This window comes from Watersipora subatra, chromosome 7 (genome assembly GCF_963576615.1).
Source record: "Watersipora subatra chromosome 7, tzWatSuba1.1, whole genome shotgun sequence".
Taxonomy (NCBI): domain Eukaryota; kingdom Metazoa; phylum Bryozoa; class Gymnolaemata; order Cheilostomatida; family Watersiporidae; genus Watersipora; species Watersipora subatra.
The window spans coordinates 15,914,877-15,939,063 of record NC_088714.1 but is presented as its reverse complement, the minus strand read 5'-3'; the positions used below and the strand labels follow the sequence as shown (position 1 = coordinate 15,939,063).

At 36.8% G+C, this 24,187-nt stretch overlaps 1 protein-coding gene across 2 annotated transcripts in view; it reads right to left on the bottom strand.

The window, feature by feature from the left end:
* Nucleotides 1-24,187, bottom strand: part of LOC137399889 (regulator of microtubule dynamics protein 1-like) — a 50,923-nt gene that overhangs the window by 5,578 nt on the left and 21,158 nt on the right. For both annotated transcript variants that reach the window (XM_068086149.1, XM_068086150.1), the window contains exon 7: nt 17,943-18,020. In XM_068086149.1, the coding sequence (XP_067942250.1) occupies nt 17,943-18,020 (78 nt within the window). The remainder of the gene's footprint in view (nt 1-17,942; nt 18,021-24,187) is intronic.

Sequence of the window (24,187 nt, the reverse complement as noted above, 5' to 3'; positions counted from 1 at the left end):
AAATCCAAAGAGACTTCAGTGACTTTTATGGCAATTTGAACAAAAATTTAAACAATAAAATCATCTCAGCGAAACATATTTAAAAGTAAAATCGCTCTTTGTTCATGATTAACTAAAACCATACTCCATGAATGTTGCTTTTTCACTGGTCATCATTAGAAAATAATCATTTTCAAACTGAACACAAAAAATCCAAATTGCGGCAAATTATTCAGAAGGTTATTGATTGTTGGATCCAGATTTTGCCAACTTGTCAGTTATCGGCCTGTGTGTACTCAGCTCTAGCAGAAATTAATGATTTCCTATGCAATATAAGCCTATGTCGTCAGCCATTTACTCATGTTCTTAATAACTGCGGAGTCCACTTGATATGACCAACAGAAAAGCTAGTTTTAACCTATAATACAACTCATTTTCGGCAACTAACTTGAAGATTTCAGCTAGAATGGAAAAACAGGTACACTGAAAAGACTGACTTAAAGGTTGACTTGCAACAAAATTCACATTACAATTATTTGGTAGTAAAAGATTCACCATGTCTTACTCTGCTGTGCTGTAGGTGCAAAATAAGTGGAAATGTGATTACAAGCTCTTAAAAACTCAAAAAACTAACAGTTAATTGTAGCCATCACAAAACTGCAGTAAATTGGAATCCCTTTCCAAAACAGCTCAAATGGGACGTAACTGAACAAGATGGCTTCTGTTTACACTTTCATGCAACCTCATTCGTCGAAATATTTTCACAAATATACTTCACGCATTCAATAAAACCATGTCTATCGTCCTTACGCGTCTATTTCATCATCATTGCAATGCTGTCACTTTCAGCACTGATATCTCAAAACCTACCATAAAATTTTGCTGCAGAAATTCAAAGCGCTGTTTGGAAGGAAGTATGGGTCACATGATCAGATTACGACTAGACGATTAGATCAACCTGAAACAAAACTGTAAAATAGTGAGCAACTATATTTGATACGGGCTCTTCGGTAAAACCCGAAGCGTTTGTCATGAACTAGTGCTACGAGAAGTTTTATATTGAGCCTTTTATTGGCCTTTCAATTCACGTGAGATCATCACATGTCAAAACCAAATCCAAACCAAATCATTTGACTAAGCCAGAGAAATAAATTGATTCCGATCTACGGCAGTTTCGTGATGGCGCGATTAACTGTTTGTTTTTGAGCTTTTAAGAACTTGTAATTACATTTCCACATATTTTGCACTTACTACACAGCAGAGTAAAACATGGTGAATCTTTTAATACCAAATAACTGTAACGTGAATACTGTTGCAAGTCAACCTTTAAGCAATTTGACATTTGAATGGCTGATATATGATACTTTTTAAGCAACCCAAAGGAGAGCAGACACGAGTACCAACCTACCAGCTTGACCAAACAACTGTCAGGTCTAGCTTTTGGCAGCACTACTACCTGGAGCTTCACGATTTCAAAAATTACCAGAGGATTTGATATTGCAAATAGACGATTTGCGATATATTTTTCTGATATTATTATTGTGTAAAAAGAATTGTTGTTAATATCTATTTATATATTTTAACTTAAAAGGAAATTGTTTTGTGTTCGTGATAATTGGAAATATTTATTTTGTGAATGCCCGTGTGAGGAAGACAATGGAATGAGTGTATTACAAGACTATAAGACCCGTGTGCTTTAGTTTTTTCTGTTTTAGTGTCGATCACTGTGTTGATTAGTTGTGAAATAGATCACCATTACACGATTACATCGTTCATACAATTTGGCGATATTTCTTTAAATCACGAGGATTTTCAAATCTTCTACCCTAAAAAACCCCCAAACAGTTAAATCGCAGTGAAGCTCTACTACTACCTGATTGGTTGGCATGAGGTGACAGGAGCAGTATTGCGTATGACAGGCATTCAACAAACTAGACTCTTTCGTTTAATATCAGAGTCTGTGCGTTTAACAAATATTTCAAAAGGGCTAAAAAGTAAAAAAAATGAAGAGAAGTATGTAGTTTATGCCTTATGCAACAAGTACCAGAAACTAAAGGTTAGAAGAATGCCTTCGATTCTATTGGAAGAGATACAACCCTAAATACAATAAAGGATTAGATATACAATTATATGATTGATTATTAGATTTGATAGTAATCTGAAACTGCAGCTGTACCCAGAGCTTGCCTCGTGTATGTATAATTACGCAATTGGGTAAGACGTAAATCATGAGGCAAATCAAGACCACAAGAAATGTTCTAAAAAGTAGTCATCCATAATTGGCAGGACCATTCTAAGAAAAATGTTTAATCGTGGAAATCGGGAAATAAACAGGCTGCAGCGTGGGTGGACTAACTCCGTATTATCCTAAAGATTAATTTTAAAAGCAGCCTTTATAAAGGCCACAGAATCCCTGTAAGAAGAAACCAAGCATAAGCCATACACACGATAAAACCTGGAATATGTGTCACTAGTCTGCTGCAGAGCTGCTGCTGACCACCTCCATAAACCAGTACAAAACCATGACAAGCACCTGCTAAAGCATATCTGAGAATGTCATCAAGTCATTTTATGAGGACAGTGCAGTAGTATACCTTTTCCGAAAATGGACAGGGCTAATTAAATTGTGGGAAAGCTCCACCCATATAACAATGGTCTTCGGCAGCGCAAACAATGACTGTTAATTGGATTAGCCATAGACTCGTCAGCCGGTTGGTATGGTACTTAGATCATTGACCTCATCTAGATAGTATTTCACATGAATTACTCACTACTTGGAGGCTACTCCTCCATCTGCTACTACAAGGTGATGCAGCATAAATGTACGGCCACATGATCCGAATGTTTTGACCGAAATCACGAAATATACAAAACTATTCAGAAATGCAAAATAATCTTTGGCCGAAACTGACAGAATTGCCAAAACTGTGCATGCACACTGAAATTGTCGACAAATCGTTTTCAATTGGCTGAACAAATTATTACAGAACGCAATTTTAGCAGTTTTCGCGAATGGTATAGTCCTGAGAAAAGTATAACGACACACAAGAAAAATTCAGCATAGAATTTATGCAACTGCATAGAATGTGATGCAACTGCTCAGAAAGGGATGCCATCTCTAGTGCAATCCAATCAGTCGCATCTGTAAACCTTAAATGAAGGCAAACCTTTATTCTTTAATATTGTTTTCAACTGGGCACCGGTATCTTTAATATTTTTTTCAACTGGGCACCGGTATCTTTAATATTGTTTTCAACTGGGCACCGGTATCTTCAATAATGTTTTCAACTGGGCACCGGTATCTTTAATAATGTTTTCAACTGGGCACCGGTATCTTCAATAATGTTTTCAACTGGGCACCGGTATCTTTTGCAAAGTCATTGTATAGATTTATAAGTGGTATGGGATTTACATCATTTAGCTGTTTAATAGTACAGTCTGGCTGAAGGCTGAGTAGGCAGTAAGAGCTGGATGACTAATTGAACCCATTTAGGACCCATCTGAATGTGTGCAAAAAGGATGACCTTACTGATAAACCATGGGTTGTTGGTGCTAATTATAGTTATGAAAGCTGGCTTTGAGATGGCAAAAACAAAAAGTGATACCAAATAAAAAAAAAACTTATATTGAAACATATCTAGGATATATAGAAATCGCGATGAAGCAAATAATATTTCCGCTCTAAGTACATATTAAAAATCTATATAATGTTTCCATGTGTCAATCCATAAAAATGCGCAATCACGATTTTAACCCAATTTTACATAGATTAGAATTTCTCATGCTTTCACGAGAAAGCCCAGTTGTTTCTATTGCTTACAAGATTTAATCAACAGAATCAAAAAGCGTTTATGGCTTGTATCCTTAACAAATAGGAGAAGAGCAGTTCTATTAAAAAACTTATACATCCCTTTTCCAATTAACTTGGAGTAATTCACTGAGCACCGATTGCCATCACTAATGACTAACAGATGGGGAGACTTTATGGTTTGTTCAGTATTACTTATTGATCATAAAGACTATTAATTATAAAATGAAAGTTATTTATTACGCAAAGATATTAAAAAAATCCATCAAATGAAATAAGCTGAAACCAAGAACATGTCAAATAAAATTATGCAACAAAACTGATTGGAAACAAAATGAAGCGCCATGACTTTATTATGGGCCGCAAAAAACCCTTCTGAAAGCACCTATTACACAATCAAACTATTCATTGCAAACATGAGGACAGTCTTTGGAAGAGCCACATTGATGTCTAGGTTGAAAGGGACAAATTTGACACCAAAATGGTAGCAAAAGCCATTGGGAACCTGAACAGCTACTCATGTAAAGGATTGCATTTTTTATCAGTTATATCATCCTTTTTACGCGCAGATTAATATAGCTAATCCCCAAATCCTACAGTCAGCATGTACCCAACATACAGCCAGACTCCATGCTATGATACATCTAAATGATATAAAAGCCTATAATACTCATGTGAGCCCACGCAATGACTTCACAAGCAATATCTGAGACCAGATTAAAACAATATTACAGACAGGAAGTTTATCTTCATTTAAAAGCTTTTTTATCTCTATTTTTTCAACTGTTTCCTCAGTTATCAACTCTGATCAAGTTTTATCAATTTTAATCTTAAAACATCTTGGCAGTCAGATCACCTCAAACATCAAAAACAATGGCAAATGCTAGAAGAATGCCCGACACTTTCCAATAATTTCTACAATGCGTTTTTGCAAGTGCATCATTAACAAACCTTTAAAAGTGGCAAGTTTAGCAAAGCTTGAAACTGTTTGTTGCCAAGTTTGGTGCAATTTTTGGTAGACACGGTCCAGGTTTTGCTCACCACAAACCGAGGTTATAAACACCTATTCAATGAGTATCATATTACAAAACCACAACCTCGGCTATCATAGTTGCACTAGTATTTACAACCATTAGGTGTAAATAATATTTTTATCACATGCTTTCAAATATGAAAATTCAGCTGCTACAGCCATCAAAGTAAAAATAAGGAGAAATCCAGACAGCACTAATGTCTATATGTCCTGAAAATCGATATGTCCCATGAATCACTGGCTGCCAAATCATTGAGAACAACTTTAGAAGAAACTTTACAGGCCAGATGTTTTTCTAAAATGTTTTTCAAGGGTTGTTGTCCTAAAAAGCTATTATTATGTGTTACACACTTGCTGTATGATGTCTATGGCTATGATGCAAGCGATCAGCCAAGACAGAGTATGAGTTCTACATAGCTTACTGCAAGCAAAGAATGCCGTGTTTTTTTATAAGATCATTTTTGCACACACAATGCCTCTGCGATCTTGGCTGGAAATGTCTGGGTTCAGCAAGGGTACCTAGCCGACTAGAGGCATGCCCAGTTGCAGAAAGCAATTTGAAGGTTGACTTGCAACAAAATTCACATTAGTTATTTGGTATCAAAAGATTCACTATGTCTTACTCTGCTGTGTTGTAGGTGCAAAATATGTGGAAATGTGATTAAAAGCTCTTAAAAGCTCAAAAACAAACAGTTAATCGCCGCCATCACGAGACCGCCGTAGATTAGAATCTCTTTCCAAAACGGTTCAAATGGGATGTAGTTGTACAAGATGGCTTCTGTTTACACTTTCGCGCAACCTCATTCGTCGAAATATTTTCACAAATATACTTTACGCATTCAATAAAACCATGTCTATTGTTCTTGCGCCTGAGGAGCCTGTTGGTGACCTGTGATGGTCGAAAAATGCTGTAGAAATTGTTCGTGCTATTTGGCAAGATGATTAGACCAAGCTGAAATGAAACTGCAAAGTAGCGATCATCTATATTTGGTAAGGACTCTACGGTAAAACCCGAAGAATTTGTGATAAACTAGTGCTACGAGAAGTTTTATATTGAGCCGTTTATTGGCCTTTCAATTTACATAAGAACATTAGGTGACAAAACAGTAACTAAATGTAATGACTACGTCAGAAAAATAAACTGATTTCAATCTACGACAGTTTCGCGATGGCGCGATTAACTGTTCGTTTTTGAGCTTTTAATCACATTTCCACATATTTTGCACCTACAACACAGCAGAGTAAGACATGGTGAATCTTTTGATACCAAATAACTGTAATGTGAATTTTGCTGCAAGTCAACCTTTAAGGTTCCTTTTTGGGAATTCAACCCTAACCTGTTTGTAGGTCAGGCATTCTAGACCTCAAGGCTATGCTTTTGTAAATCACACAGCTTTTTACATATCATAATATCAATAACAGTACATTGGGATAGCCTGATACTAAAATAAGTGATTTGGTTTTTTTTGTAATTGGCCTGCCTTTGTAAAAGAAATATAATATTGAGTGAACAGAATCATGGTCTTGATAAATATAATAAATGGAAACATAATAAGAGTGGCATCAGCCTCAGGCACTATTCAGCCATTAGAGGGAGTTGCCTTCTATTTTGACTATTCATTGCTTTAATTACAAGGTAAGCTAATGTTTATCAAATGTACATATTTCTGACGGAGAACAATGTTCTGAGCTTTATGTTTCCCTAACACATTCTTAGAGTACTACGGATAGGATATTTAACATTGTAATGCAACTTCCTTCAACAGGAAGCAGTTCGTGTAACCGAAAGCCAGCCGTAACGATTTCCTCAAATCCTATGGTGTAAGAAGCACTATATTGTTTAACAATCATTTTGATTACCTAACTGCTTTTGCATGCTACAAATTTAATAAAAGTAATACTTAATTATGACTGGCACACATTCTTGAGATGAACTAGCTTAATTTTTGTAGTAATCTCATATACAGTGAAACTCGGATAACTCGCCCTCGGATATCTCGAACACATGGTTAACTCGAACGGTTTCTTTGGTCCGTTCCCACGCAATGATAAAGTGCTTTAGATAACTCGACCTCAACTCTGTTAACTCGAACAGTTTTTTGCCCAACGGCTACCAAGACGGTTGTTATCGCTTTAGAAAATCACTTTATTCCAAGCCATAGAGGTAAACCTCAACTTTTCGTAATTCATAGGCGTCGTTATTACCACTATCGGCAAAATATTTTTGTCAACGACTTTTCTAAAGGTTTGGTGAAAATTGATTTTCACCAAACATCCACTTAGCGATGACCCTTCGGAAGCAAGGAAAGGTGAGGTAACCTTCGCACAAACTTCAAGGAAAATCGGTAAAATTGATCTTGGTTAAAACGCTCATAGGAAAAGATGTCTTTTTTTCTGAGCATTTCAGCAACGATCAAGTTTTGCCAATTTTAATCTAAAAACGTCCTGGCAATAACATCACCTCAAACAACAAACCTATCAAATGATAGAAAAATCTCTATACTTTTTGATAAAAAAAAGTTTTAAACTTTACATTAGAAGCATTTAATTTGAAACAAGCCATTTATGCGTTTGATTTATATTATAGTTTGCATATGTACATGTATCTACTAATAAATAAATAAATAAATACATGGACTTGTGACAGTGCTCTAATAACTTGAATGCTCTGATAACTCGACCGCTTTCGCTCGGTCCCGTGAAGTTCGAGTTATCCATGTTTGACTGAATATATAATATAATCAATCAAATTAGTCAAATCTCCACGTATGATCACTTCAACACACCAACTTTCCAGAAGACAACAAAACTTGAGCAGATATTCAGCTCTACAACTAAAATAATTTCTAAAATACCAAACGAAAATTTCTCAATGAATCAGTATCCTCAGCGAATGCCAAGAAGCTGATGAAAACTTCAAAAAATGTCAAATACAAGCAAAATTAAATTCAAGTTTACTTACTATTAAGTAAACTTGATTACTTAGTATCTAACTTTTATTAAAATAAAAGTTAGATAAAGTTTCCTGGCATATCTCTATCACCACTTCTACCTCTTAACTTACACATCACTGAGCTCACACTCCTGTATTCATATATCTACAGTAAACTAACAAAAACACATCGTTATTGATTATTAATCTATCGATTGATATATACCTTAGAAAAACAATTTAATTTTAATACATACTTTTGTCTAATGCGTTTTTAATTTCATGTATAACTAATACCCTGACAGTCTCGCGTCCGGTGAAAAATCAGGTGTCAGGTGTAACAACTATGTGCACAATTATTGCAATATATGGCACGGTGGTCGATTGGTGAGGGCGTTAGAGGGTTGGTCTACCAAGATATGGCAAGGTTGTTGATTGGTGAGGGTGTTAGAGGGTTGGTCTACCAAGATATGGCAAGGTGGTCGATTGGTGTGAGTGTTAGAGGGTTGGTCTACCAAGATATGGCAAAGTGGTCGATTGGTGAGGGTGTTAGAGGGTTGGTCTAGCAAGATATGGTAAGGTGGTCGATTGGTGAGGGTGTTAGAGGGTTGGTCTACCAAGATATGGCAAGGTGGTCGATTGGTGAGGGTGTTAGAGGGTTGGTCTATCAAGATATGGCAAGGTTGTTGATTGGTGAGGGTGTTAGAGGGTTGGTCTAGCAAGATATGGTAAGGTGGTCGATTGGTGAGGGCGTTAGAGGGTTGGTCTACCAAGATGTGGCAAGCTTGTTGATTGGTGAGGGTGTTAGAGGGTTGGTCTAGCAAGATATGGTAAGGTGGTCGATTGGTGAGGGTGTTAGAGGGTTGGTCTACCAAGATATGGCAAGGTGGTCGATTGGTGAGGGTGTTAGAGGGTTGGTCTATCAAGATATGGCAAGGTTGTTGATTGGTGAGGGTGTTAGAGGGTTGGTCTAGCAAGATATGGTAAGGTGGTCGATTGGTGAGGGTGTTAGAGGGTTGGTCTACCATGATATGGCAAGGTTGTTGATTGGTGAGGGTGTTAGAGGGTTGGTCTAGCAAGATATGGTAAGGTGGTCGATTGGTGAGGGCGTTAGAGGGTTGGTCTACCAAGATATAGTAAGGTGGTCGATTGGTGAGGGTGTTAGAGGGTTGGTCTACCAAGATATAGCAAGGTGGTCGATTGGTGAGGGTGTTAGAGGGTTGGTCTACCAAGATGTGGTAAGGTGGTCGATTGGTCGATTGGTGAGGGTGTTAGAGGGTTGGTCTACCAAGATATGGCAAGGTGGTCGATTGGTGAGGGTGTTAGAGGGTTGGTCTACCAAGATATGGTAAGGTGGTCGATTGGTGAGGGTGTTAGAGGGTTGGTCTACCAAGATATGGCAAGGTGGTCGATTGGTGAGGGTGTTAGAGGGTTGGTCTACCAAGATATGGCAAGGTGGTCGATTGGTGAGGGTGTTAGAGGGTTGGTCTAGCAAGATATGGTAAGGTGGTCGATTGGTGAGGGTGTTAGAGGGTTGGTCTAGCAAGATATGGCAAGGTGGTCGATTGGTGAGGGTGTTAGAGGGTTGGTCTACCAAGATATGGCAAGGTGGTCGATTGGTGAGGGTGTTAGAGGGTTGGTCTACCAAGATATGGTAAGGTGGTCGATTGGTGAGGGTGTTAGAGGGTTGGTCTACCAAGATATGGCAAGGTGGTCGATTGGTGAGGGTGTTAGAGGGTTGGTCTACCAAGATATGGCAAGGTGGTCGATTGGTGAGGGTGTTAGAGGGTTGGTCTAGCAAGATATGGTAAGGTGGTCGATTGGTGAGGGTGTTAGAGGGTTGGTCTAGCAAGATATGGCAAGGTGGTCGATTGGTGAGGGTGTTAGAGGGTTGGTCTACCAAGATATGGCAAGGTGGTCGATTGGTGAGGGTGTTAGAGGGTTGGTCTACCAAGCTTAATGTCCCCAGTTTAAATCCTGTATGATGCAATATTTTTCCAACAACTAACCATGGCTTCGAACAGACGAACCGACATGGCTCTTTATCACAGTAATGACTAAATGCCTGGCGTTGCACAAATAAAAAAAATTTTGCACAGAAAATTTACTTTTAATCAACATATACAACATTTATCATGATAACTTCTAAGTGAAGGTGTTTGTTTATTTCCGTGTACTGCGCTATTTTTATTTAATATATTTATTTTTGTGTAATTCATATCGCACTGGCCGCAGTGCCTACTACAGATCTATACTGATTGCAATAGTCATGTTGGCTATATGAGTTTACACATTTTTTCTTCACGTATGGGCATACATTTCTCTTATGGTATTAGGAATGGCATGCATTTTCCTCATGGTATTTTATTCACGGATTTTTCTTCTGGTATGTCTTTACACATAACGCTAGCTTCAGCGTTTACCATGAAGCCATGAAAGATTGTCATGTGTTCCAGGTATGTGCCCAATTTATTCCATGGTATAGCCAGTTGAACAGTGTAGTGTATTGGATAAATGGTTGTCCGCAGAACTGATGGTTGTGAGTTCAAATCCAGTTTGCAGTGGATTTCTCATTCATAAAACTTTTTCGCTATAGCTGGACATTGCGTTTTACATCCAGTCAAACATGGATAACTCGAACTTCACGGAACCGAGCGAAAGTGTTCGAATTATCAGAGCGTTCAAGTTATCAGAGCACTGTCACAAGTCCATGTATTTACTTATTTATTAGTAGATACATGTACATATACAAACTATAATATAAATCAAAAGCACAAATGGCTTGTTTCAAATTAAATGCTTCTAATGTAAAGTTTAAAACGTTTTTATCAAAAAGTATAGATATTTTTCTATTACTTGAGATTGGTTTGTTGTTTGAAGTGATGTTATTGCTAGGACGTTTTTTAGATTGACATTGGCAAAACTTGATTGTTGTTGAAATGCTCAAAAGAAAAGACATCGTTTTCTTTTGAGCGTTTTACCCACGATTAATTTTGCCGATTTTTCTTGAAGTTTACGCAAAGATTACCTCACTTTACTTGGGATTCGTTAAGAGCAACACTCCGAGGCAGTTCAATTAGAAGTTTTACGAGGTTTTACGGTACATTGTATATCACTCACGCTTTTTGAATGGGTACTTATTGAATGTACACACGTATTCTGTGTTTAGGTCAAACGATGAATATTTTTTTAGCTAAGACAACGTATACGTTTAATTACAACAATTTTTAAGACGTTTTAAACATTCAACATTCCGACGTTGATTCAACACGGAATCAATGTCGGAAAACTATTCATCGTTTGACCTAAACACAGAATACATGTACGTTCAATAAGTATCCATTCAAAAAGCGTGAGTGATAGAGTGATATACAATGTACCGTAAAACCTCGTAAAACTTCTAATTGAACTGCCTCGGAGTGTTGCTCTTAACGAATACCACTTTCCTTGCTTCCGAAGGGCGATCGCTAAGAGGATGTTTGGTATAAATCAAATTTCACCAAACCTTTAGAAAAGTCGTTGACAAAAATATTTTGCCGATGGTGGTAATAACGACGCTTATGAATTACGAAAAGTTGAGGTTTACCTCTATGGCTTGGAATAAAGTGATTTTCTAAAGCGATAACAATCGTTTCGGTAGCCGTTCGGCAAAAACAGTTCGAGTTAATAGTGTTGAGTTCGAGTTATCTATAGCAATTTATCATTACGTGGGAACGGACCAAAGAAACCGTTTGAATTAACCATGTGTTCGAGCTATCCGTGGGCGAGTTATCCATGTTTGACTGTATATACTAGCTGTGCTACCCGGCGTTGCCCGGGTAATAGAAAAGCCTTTTTGGACAGAAAATTGATTTGTATTAATATATAAAAACCATTCTAACTTTCAAACTACATATCATGAGAACAGTGTTTTGTCTTATAAACAATGAGAAGTAATGAGAGCTGCTTGCTATTACCCTGGCACATTGCCAATGGTAAATTTGAGTACGTTTAATAATGTGAGCCAACAGCTTCTCGTGATGTTACGCTATGACCCTGCGTCATACGCATGCCATCGTCATACGCATGCCATCGGGTATTTGCTCTCCTATAATGATTTATATCAGCATGCTACCAACTCAATCTCGCTGGCCTAATGGGTACGGCGTCAGAGTGGTGAATGGTAGGACCGAGATTCTTCAGTATCTTTAATCCAAGATTTTAAGATCTATAGCTGGAAGGACAGACATACTTTCGCATTTATATATAGACTAGCTGTGTTACGCGGCATTGCCCGGGAATTATAAATCAGCTTATAAACAATGAGAGGTTTTAAGAGTTGCCTGCAACTTGTTATTAGCCTAGCACAGTGCCAATGAATAATTTGAGTAATCTTACTAATAAAAACTAAGGCTTCTCATGACATTACGTAATGACTTCGCGTCGTGACCGAAAACGTAGCGTATTTGCTCCCATATAGCGACATATATCACCTAGTGAATCTATCAGCTCGTGTGGCTAAATTGATAGGGCATCGGACTGGCAAATGGGAGGCTCTATGATCAAACCTTCTGCAACACGAATTCTTTATTCAAAGGTGTTAATAGCTATAGCTGGACAATTACAACAACAAACAAAAAATTTCCGCTCCCACATACGATGGTTGTAACATATTAAAAAAAATTAACTTTGTATACAGAGATGTGGCAGTATACGTTGATTAACACATAAGTTTAATATAATCAACCAAAGCCAAATCTCTAGATACGATTACCAGGTTGGAATGGTCACAAAACAATTTAATTCACAGCCAGAAGCTACCTAGCCGCAGCGGTAAAAAAACAAAGCTACAGAGCTCGAATAAATGTTTTGCAGATCTCATTGATTCTGGCATCCTGTGCAGAAGACGTTAGCTATGTACAATAAAATGTGTCAGTACTCCTACCATGTAAAATCCTAAGCTGTCCTAATCCTGAACCGAAATCCTTAGGACATTTGGTTACTGCTGTGAAAGATCATAGTGAACTAGAGGTAATACGGTGCCTTGACACAGCAGGAAGTCACCAGCGTCGTTGTAATATTATCCCAAGGATGCTCATGAATTTATAAATAATTGAAGGGCATTTTTTATGAAAAAGCTCATTTTAATAGCACTCTTACGATTTTCCACAAGCACACTTGTACAATATAAAATATCCAACACTCTCCTGATGACCTCATCTTCGTCATCATGAGCATTTTAACCACGATCACGTTTTGTCGATTTTAATCTTGAAACATCCTGGCAGTCGGACCACCTCAAACATTAAACCATAACTGTAACGTAGGCCTACAACTTTCATCGTATTTTTTAGATAAATCAGACATGCTGATTCTGATTTTGTACTCAACATAAAGATTGGTCCACTAACCTTCAAAGTCATTAAGGCTTTTTTAAAGCGCTTCAATATCCGTCTCGTAAACAACGCAATCGGCACAACAAGCTCCGCCCATAAATATTGGACAGAGCCTAGCTTTTTAGGAACGGAAGTTAGGGATGTTTAGAATGATAGAGATGGGTGTTTTAAAACCCATTATTATCTTAAATCAGAAAAGGGAAAAAGTAAGAAGAGTAAAAATATCTTCTGGTGTTTTAATAGAGTATTAAACTAATAGATCATCTGTTAGGTGTCAAAGTTGAAGCGTGAAAAATGAAAAAGGATGACATAAAGCCGTGTGAAATTTATGAGACAAGTAAAGGAAGCAGGTGCATATCCATATTTCAGCCTTTGCCTAAAGAAGATGGTCAATTCAGTGACAGTGAATGGCATCACATTAATTTCAGGAAACCACAATCAATAGCTAGTAAAAAGGATCTTAGAATAAAGAGGTATTTTCTGTAGATCTTTCAAGGACTTATTGAGTGAGAGAATGTCTATGAGAACCAGACAGTGCTGCAATAAATACTGTCAAAAAAAATCCCCATACAAAATGGAAATGTTCTAATATACATGTACCTTTAAAATTGCTGCATCATGATTGTAGGCCTATTAATTTTTACAGAATTTGTCAGACAATTTTGTGAAAATTAGACAATTTATCCAGCAAATGGACAAATTTGGCACAGCTTAACCAACTTCCTCATAAAAATTGTGAGCGGAGCCGATAATTCCATTAATAATTACCTAAAACTTCATTAACCGAAATCAAAACAGTATGTTAATTGTTTTTTTTTTAAATAATTTATTTGCATCCCTAAAGCCTAAGCCAATGTACAAAGTGAAACTTGTCTAAGAATGTTGTCAATGGAATCATCAGCACTTTTTAATTCATTAGTATAATTTACAGTTTTCGACAAAAAAACACGCAATTTTCCGCATCAAAAGAATATAAACACAAAATGGCTGTTTTTCTTAATATGCAACAATGTTTTGTAAAGTGAGAAGCAACCAATAAAATGAATTCAATTACAGCCATAAAAATGGAGAAAAGGTAACTAGGTGACACTACATAAAAGTATTCACCACATCAGGTATTCTGAGTGATAATGGATTGAGATGAAAGCAATGACCAGATAATTACTTCTAAAAAACCCAATTTAAAAGAATGCAAATTCTTTCTATAGTAAAAGCTGTACCCGTCGTGGCCATGCTGGAGGTTAGGAAAAACATTGCTTTTAACAGGATTCGAACATGCAACACAGTTTGGTAAACCAGCATTTTGGAATAATTGTGCAGTTACTTATTGCTCTCACTTTGCACTGGGCCGTCAGGGGGCTAGTATAGATGAAAGACTAAGCCTTCTTCCATGTAATGAGTGTCAAATTGTCATAGGAAAACAATCCCAATAGAAATAGCATATATGATTGCACTTTTTATGCATAACACCTGCCTGTGAATCAATCTCAGTAATTCCTGCGAACTCGCTACCAATGTGTCACTTTGCAATTGGGTAGCTCAAAGAAAGGGGTTTAATAAGCATCACATTTTGCTCAAATCTTATAAGTCGAATAAATAAACCTGAACCGAAAGTGATTTTGAATAAATAAAATTGATCTTACCACTAGCCAATCATAGGCCTACATGTTCTTTTGTTCCGCAACAAGCCAATCACAATCCTTTATAGAAATGTTAAAGCACCATAAATAATTTTATTAACAATAAAATAGAAACTACTCTGCAAATTTTTTTACTCATGGACAGCTGCAAAAAATCAGTTGCTGCAGCCCATGGTGTAGTCCAAATAAAAAAATTCAATTACTGCAGCCCGACAGTACAGTCCATGGTGCAGCATGGACTGTACCACGATATAATGCAGCCCATAGTGCCCTTCTTATATACCGTACCTTTTGGACTATAAACCACATCCCTATATAAGCCGCATCTGCTTTATTTTCCAAAAAAAACGATAATAAAACAACACATAGGCCGCACCTTTGTATAGGCCACAGAACTCAGGACGGTGCTTTTTAACATGGCAGCAACTTTGCTGTTTAAAACGGACAGTGCCTAATGGCACTGTTTGGTATTAAACGACACTTTTTAACCTAGTGTCTAACGAAACAGTACCGTTAGGCATTGTTTCGTTTTTTCTTTCACCGCTAGAGGCGCACTAACCGGAGATTCTGGTTAATGCGCCCTAGCGGTGAAAGAAAAAGTCACAGAATAGCCGCACTCTTATATAAGCCGCATGGCTCAAAACATCAGAAAAAAGTAGCGGCTAATAGTCCGAAAAGTACGGTAATCATAAAGTCTTACTAATCGGGAGAGATGTTAGAATTACTTTGAAAAACAAAAGTAACTCGTGTCAACTTTTCTCAAGCAATATCACTGCTGAGATAGTGAAAGAGTGATAACCAACAAAAAAGAAAACATAAGACTCTCATTTAGACAAAACTATGATAAATATTTGTGATTATTCAACTTTCATCTTTCTAAAACAACCAAATAGAAACAAATGCTTGCGCTGCCAATGGGCACTGGCTGAGACAAATTTAGTAACATTATCATATGATGAATGGCTAAATTATCTGACAAATTCTGTAAAAATTAGTACAATCATGATGCAGCAATTTTAAAGGTATTTCAGAACATTTCAATCTTGTATGGAGATTTTTCTGACAGTATTTATTGCTGCCGTGTTATCAGACAGGCATAAGGCTTAATTTTTAATTTCGTAAGGTAGCTCCTTAAGAGGTTCAAAACTCAATATTATTTTGAAACATGCTGTTGACCAGACTTTAAATAAAACACAACTTAAAGTTAGCAGTAAGCCACATGGTGCCTGGATTCTTTTTCATTGCAATAAGATAGCCCACAAGAGGGTGTTTATGAGGCTGGTTCTCAGGAACCAGAAGAAGTTTTAAAATCAAATATTTTAGCAACCTAGCAAAAGGCACAGACTCGGGACCTGGCAGTAGTTTAGGCTAAATAGTTCAAAAACTGTACAACCGCCTAGTATTTACACATTTATACAAGCTAACAGACAGACACGCATGCACACAATGACAAAGTGATATTAATATATTCATTCAAGTTCAGTTATAGTGATTGACGCCTGCAAAAGAAAACTTTCAAATAAATATTTGCATTAGGACAACTTCAGCAAACCACCTTATTGAGTCTAATAACTTACTCAGAAGCTATCACTATTATCCAAATATACAGCAACTAATATCCTTATTAACAGATTTAGATAAATTTTTTAAAAGTAAATTTATTCAGATATCCCGCTTACTAACATTTACAATTTTTTCAAGACGGCAACTGTCAGAGATGATGTGGTGTATTCAGCAGAGCTGTGTTCCAAATTTAACCTACTTATGAGTTTTTATGTTGACAGGAAACAATAAATATAGGGAAGTTGTATTTCACAAACTCTGTCAACACTCCGTTAAAATGATTTTATAGCTAAAGCTTGATTTCCTCATTGAAAGCTATATTTATAAGTAGTTTCAAATCATGGTAACATCTGGCAGATACATCTAACACAGTGACTCACAGTTAAATGTCTGAGTTGAGTATGATTTGATACTTTCATATCACAACTTTTAGCTGCATGTGTTCAACTACCATAAACAGTGAGCTAATAAAGTTGTGATCGTCTAAACTATTTACAAATGCTTTCAAAATAATTATAAGAATCTAAATTTGCCTGGTTGGTGGACGTAGGAATGAGTTATATAACTTGAAATAGCCATAGCAATTGTTTTTAAATTCACTCCGAATGATTTGAGCAAAAACTTTTAAAATGAGAGCCTACTATGTACCATTTTAAAAGTTCGTTCGACGGTTACTTATTAATACTGATACGAAGTACTATCACACTAAATCTTGTGAAAAAATTTGCATAATAAGAAAATATGCCTTTGAGCTATATTGATAGAGCATTACTTGTCTTCCAAGATGGCGGAGAAGATCCATAAATATATCTAAATGGTATAATACCTTTTTTAATTAAATATCAGCAGCAGTGTATCTGTTGTTTTATATCTATCAACCCTATAGTTTAGCAACTTGCAGCAGCAGTATTGGAACAAGTGTTAAAGGCTGGTTCACACTATATCGCTGTATCGCGGTGTTGATGCCCCAATACTTTGGTGATTGTCGATGATAATGTTCACACTATCACAAACCCATCCGCGTTGCATCCTCAAATACTCCGTGATGGGGTGTTATCATTTTTCTTTTTAAATCTTCACGAAGAAACCTCTTTATGTTTAAGTGCTGGAGTCAAATACTAGTCCCTCAGCAACTATCATAAACAGAAATGAATAAATCACGATATCGGCGACTGCGAACTGCTATAGCCGAAATGGTTCACATTTGAAAGTCAGTCATTGATGCTCGGCGAAATGTCGGGAAAGTTTGACAGCTGCAAACTTTCCCGAAGTGTTCGCGGTGCTTCGTCGATGCCATTGGTTCATGGTTAACATAATCGACGATGAACCCCGAAGAAAAAACACCGATGAACGGCGATATAGTGTGAACCAGCCTAAGTGGTGTCCCTTAGCAGTTGGGTATTTGGGGTTGCTAAATACGAAAGCATTTTTAAGAGCACATCAGCAGTAATGTAAAAATATGCTTCGACACAAAAACTTATTATATATTAAGAGTTGCAGGTGCTTGTAGAAAGTAAGGATTGGTTGCTCAAGGTCTACCTTGACCAGCAACAGGTCACTGAGAGACGGGCAACCGGCAGAATAAAAGGAAAGTAAGGAACATAGAGCTCACCTCTGGCTTACAATCGAGAGTCATAGCTTTGTCCAGCCAAGCCATCGCAGAAGTGTAATCTCTTTTCTCGACGTAACACTGCAGGAAGACAAAAAATTTGTTAATAGCTAGTTAATACATTGCTGTATATTGCGGAGTAAATGTTGGAGGAAAACGGTAAAAACCACAAGTTGCAAATATTATTTTAGGAAAGGCAATAAGAGAATATATACAAAGCCAGAATGATACATGTGCATATCTGATAGATATGCTGCTAATAGGGAAGGTGTTGAAAGTTCTATTGTAAAACTAATAAACTACGAGCTAAAATTCTGGAGACGTCATTATTAATGGTGATGCAGCACAAAACGACATCTGTTGAAGATTAAAAGAGCAGAGTGCAAAGATTTTAATATCTCGTGGTTTTGAAGTTTCCTTAAATTAATGCTAACTACGCAATGCAAACTCTTTATAGACATGACTCCTTGACACAAAGAGTTAGCGGAAAACCAGCAAAAAACTTGTGAGTAAGCGGACAGACAGTCTGAACACCAAGCAGTGCGAGGTTCTTCGGGTCCATCTAATACAGTTCATCACAAATTAATAAGCAACAATGGACTTTTTAATTGAGTTGAACAGGAAGTTCAAACAGGGCCTTTTAATGTTTATTTTAGTTCCCTATGAGAATAGAAATCCTCTCCTAATCTACACTAAGCCTGCTGAGAAAATAGAAAAATGAGTCGAAAGAGGAAAAAAGGAAAAGAAAGGTTAAAAGTGGAAAACAAAGAAGAGGAAAATAGAATGAAAACAGGAAAAAGAGAAGTTAAACGAGGAAGGCAAAAAAGGGAGCAAAGTCTGGAATATTATTTGAATAACCGAAGCTTTCCTGTGACTAGCCAGTGATACAAAAGCTTGCTTTCACAGAGCCAAGAGGACTGTTAGTAGGAATCGCTGTATAGGGCAGCAAATTAGCATTAGAAAGAAAATTTTTAATATAGAGAGCAAAACGTGTGAACTGAGCTAAGTTGTCGTGCCTCTCTTTTTTGTTGACAGGAAACTTTCAGTGCGTGGCAGTCAAGGCAAACAGAGACTATAGAGTAGCAGCGGTGGCTGCTGAGAGGTTTGAGGCTTGCGCACAAGTGTTGGCAGCAGAGGCTGTCGCGGAATTGGTTTTAGCTATTGCGCTACAGGCGTGTGACGCCGTGGTGGTGCAGGCTGGTGGCAACGGAAAAGTTGGTGTGCCATCGTTGCAGCTGAGTACTGGGTAACAGCTTTGTGTTGTTTTGTTCACAAAAAGAAGAGAGCAGGCATGAAAAGGAGAAGAAAATATAGACTGGGAAAAGCAAGGGTAGAAAGTAGGTGAAGATAAACAAAAACAGGTGTAAAGGGAGTTATTTAAGATTCTTAGCATTGGGGCTAAATTGGCATGGCAATACAAGCGATGCTAATTAGAGGCTTGGTATGCCTTTGAAGAATATTGGGAAGGGATTCAACGGCGCTTGGAGCTGTCATAAAAATAATTTATTAGCTAGTTTTGCTGCTACTTTAACAGTTTATAGCGCATTATTGTGCACATTTGCTGGTCCTCCTTGTCATGGAATGTTCATGGACGTTTAATTGGTCTCCAGAACTTACGGATTTTCTAAATGTTTAAAACCCATTGATGATGATTAATTTGTACTGATAAGCAAAACCAAATAAACAATTTGTAAAATTTTTGGTTGTTAAAATTGATTAACACCATATCGAACCAATTGATTTGATTAACACCATATTGAACCAATCGATTTGATTAACACTATATCGAACCAATCAATTTGATTAACACCATATCGAACCAATCGATTTGATTAACACCATATCGAACCAATCGATTTGATTAACACCATATCGAACCAATCAATTTGATTAAGAATCATTTGACTTTAATTAGATAATCTTTTCTAAGTAAATTTACACAGATAGCATGCTTTCTAACATTCACTGATTTTGCAAGACAGCAACTGGCGGAGATGATGTCGTGAGTCAGTAGAACCCTTTCCCTGTAACACTCCGTTGAGTCATTTTTAAGGATCAGGTTTGGTTTTCTCAACCAAAGCCATATTTCTGAGTAGTTGCAAATCACGGTAACATCTTTGTGACTACGTTCAACTCAGTGACTTACACGAAGTTCAACTCAGTGACTTACACGAAGTTCAACTCAGTGACTTACACGGAGTTGAACTCACTTTGCTATTTTTCATGTCAAAACTTGCTGCATCTGTTCAACTACCATAAACAGTATGAACAAATAAATTTGTGATCATCTTCCTAATAACAGAAATATTACTACAGTCATACTTCAACTTACGAGCTTAATGCGTTCCAAGACTGAGCTCGTATGCCAATTTACTCGCATGTTGGTGCAATTTATTTATATATAGAACAATTAAATATATATTTATTGGTTTCCATACTCTGAAAAATGCAAATAAAACACTCAAAACAAGATATTGTAACATAAAGAACATGTTGGTTATTGTCCTAACTTACCACTTGCTTTCAAAAAGCAACAAATAAAAAATAATGCAAGGAAATGTGTTAAATTAAAATGTAAAATTAAATACATACAATAGCAGCTAACGCTAGCATTTGCCAGAGAGAGATATATAAGTTATCCTTCATTACAACAGTTGACTTTGATAAATTCGGATTTTATTAAAGTCTTAAAAGACAAACTTAGAAGCAAATCTAAAAGCAAACTTTCATTTTTAACTTAACGTAATTAAAATTTCTTCGGCGTTCATAGTTTGAAGTTTCTCGCTAGTTAGCTAATTTTTCCTTTGTTTCGCTTTCATGACTAGCCGGCCGTTTTAAGATGAACGTATCTAAGGACGTTTGCCTTTGTCGCCCTTTCAACATGTTGCGATTAGGACGAACACAGGTGTCGTCACAAAGGTTTAATGCACGACCACTAGCCAACTTGTCCGAATGTCTATTTTTATAGTTTTGATAGATAGCACCGGCCTTTTTAAATAGCGTCGTTTCAGTTACGCTGTCACCGGCCAATTGTTTATCTTTTATCCAATGCCTGAGCGGTCTCTCCATCAGCGGTGGTGAAGATCGCTGCGTCGTTTAGAAACTACGGTTAGTCATTTTGCGAGCTAAATGCCCTGAATATAATCCTTCTGTTTGATAATTGTGGATGTATTTCTGTCATATTGCTGAGCTAGCTCAATCATGCATACACATTTCGCATATTTTTCAATAATTTTCCGTTTAATATCAATTGTTATCATGTGCTTTTCCTTCGCATTATTTTTCATTTTACTGGCAAACTTTCGGTCTACGCACAGTACTTTTAATTCACATAACTCTGCACTGAAAAGTGCGCACAAAAACACGGTACCAAAGTATAACCTGTGCAGTTGAAAAATACAGATTGATGCTGTTGTCATAAAACACCTCCGGCATACTTGGCAACTGACTCACGTGCTCGTATCTCAAACATGGCTCGTATGTTAGTGCTAAAACTTGCTTAAAAGCTGGCTCGTATCTCAAGTTTCTCGTACGTTGGAGCACTTGTAAGTTGAAGTATTACTGTATTTTGCAAAACTGAAATGCAAAAGAATTATTGGCTAGAGGATTAACTTAGTGTCCTGAAATTTTCATAAATCAAAATATATTACCAGTCAGCATTAATAGATGAGCTGCTTACAAAAAGCAATGCATCGGCAGCGTTGGGACATTCACCACTTTTTAAAAATTCTCCCACCTTGGAATTAAACAAGAATACTACTGTGAAGCAGGCTAATGTTGGACATATTATTGGTCTGGAGCAGCATTTAGCTTCGGGACATGGCAAAAAATCACCTTTAACTTTTAGTGTCTTTTTTAAATAAATTTTTATCTTTTGGGCATACAGAGCTAGTCACAAACGGAAACCTTTAGTTCTAATGAGCCCCTTACTTCAGATGAGCTGTAGCAACATATTTCAAAGCTGACTTTAGCTTCTGTCACCAATGACTTTCATGCACCATGTGTCCAACTAGTAAAAGTGTCACCACACTTCTGCTGCCGTTAGCGAGTTCACAATTGAAGGGCCGCTACATAAAAGTATTCACCTTCAAAAACTCCCAACATGCATGAGATAGGTAGAGGGCTGTAGATATTTAGCCAAGTCTAGAGTTTATATTGTGACAAATCAGAGTTGCATCATTTGTGTGTTGTGAGCTTCAAAACCATAAAATCTGTTTCAATCACAGACAATTTTAGAAACATAGCTTGGTGGCAACAGAAATTAACTTTCTTGTTATGAGCTTTGTAAATCGTTGACTGATCGAGACATAAAACTTAAAACTGATGATTTTTTAGCACAAGCATTGCAAATTGAGAACTGATGTTAAATACTGCCATGAGACAATAACTTCAACTTGAATAAATTGTACTTGAATAAATAACTTGTACCCCGGCGTACAAGTCGACAAAGTGTATAAGTTGAGTTTTACAGTAGTGATGGGCAAGGGTAATAAAACTCGTTGAACTCGCGGGTTTATCTCCTCTCGAGTAATAGACATTTTGAGTATTTCGATCTTGTGGGTTGGGGTTTTGACTTGCGAGTTCGGGTTTCGGTTCACGATTCCGTCGAATAGAGTAGACAAAAAGTCGGTCTATTGCCTCCTGCGCTCTAATCACTGTTTAACAACCCGCCTTTTAATGCAACGAACATGAATATCGGTCAATAGAAAATAGTAAAAAATATTAAAATAAATTTAATAGAATTATAATTGCATTGTAAGTTTTAATGTCTGATATTTGAAAATTTTAGACATAAAACCCGTATCAACAAACTCGATACCCGAAAAAACCCGTTGGCCAATAAGTAGGCCCTACTCTTGCCAAGCACTACCAGCTACCCGATACTCGAAAAACTCGAAGGGAATGAGAGGAGTCTAAACTCATTGGCCAAGAAGTACTCGTACCCAGCACTAGTTTAAAGCTTGATTTTAAACTTTTTGTTTTGCCATATACCTGCCGTATAAGCTGATGCCCATCTCTGGCTCAAATCATTCGATCGCTAATAGTTTAGCGGCATCAGAAGCGGCCAATGTCACAATGTGTAGCTGAGGAAATGGCATTCAACTGTGTCATCAACAAAAATGCCCATGTTTTTGTGATGTTGGCAATACGTACAGCAATTAACAAAACAACGAGAGACGACGGTTTTAGTGAAGACCATAAACACAAAAAACCAAAACTCCGTCATCGTATTGGCCCGATTACAGAAAATGGAACAAAACTGCCACCTTTGGTAATACATGTATATACATTTTTAACATAAAAGCCATACCACAAGACAAATTTCCGTCAGGAATCGTTATTCATGTACAAGAAAAAGGATAGATGGACAATGCTGGATGTGCCAAATGAATTACCAAAGTGTGAACTTGCGGGTAGATACTACGCAAAAAGCGTTAAATGCGAAAAAAACACGTTATTTCAAAAGAGAATCCTAGCAATGACATATTGAACGAAGAATGGGACATTGCGCTTGATAGTTCTCATGTGAAGTAGGATTACTAGAACTTTACTAGTTTATAAATATATCCCTCCGTTATATCATAAAATTTTGATTCGCCATGGTTGTTGAAGCTGAATTTTACAAGAATTCATGTCATGAAAATGTGGCTACCGTATAAGTCGAGGATGGATTTTCAAACTTGAAATGTGATGTTAAATTTTCTATTTATACACCGGAATTCATTACGGTATTAAACACTTCTACGTGTATATGGTAAACTTGGATTGTAAGCTATTTTTATATATTATGTCACCTTTTCATCAATCTTACATTAAAAAATTGTTTAATAAGCGAATAAAAAATAATGAAACAGGCATTTTGCTGTATCATTGCAAAAAGTCATGACATCTAAGTGTTTTTATTTATACTTAAAACTCCCATTATCAAGTGACTATTATTCTCTTGCACAATATAAAAACCTATTGTTATAAACTAGGTGGGTTCCCATATTTGACAGAGTTATATTAGACTTTCATCTGTGACACCGATATAAGATTTTAAGTCTATTTTCTCCCATTATTAGTAAAAATATCTCATTAGAGTTTCTTTAAATTTCTCTTCAATCTTTTCTGAAATTGCTTCATCAGCGGCAAGAATCGTCATAGACATAGACATAACGTAGCTTGAACAGGGCAACATTTAATCTACCGGTATGTGTTTCAATACCTATCAAGAATCGTCATAGACATAACGTAGCTTGAACAGG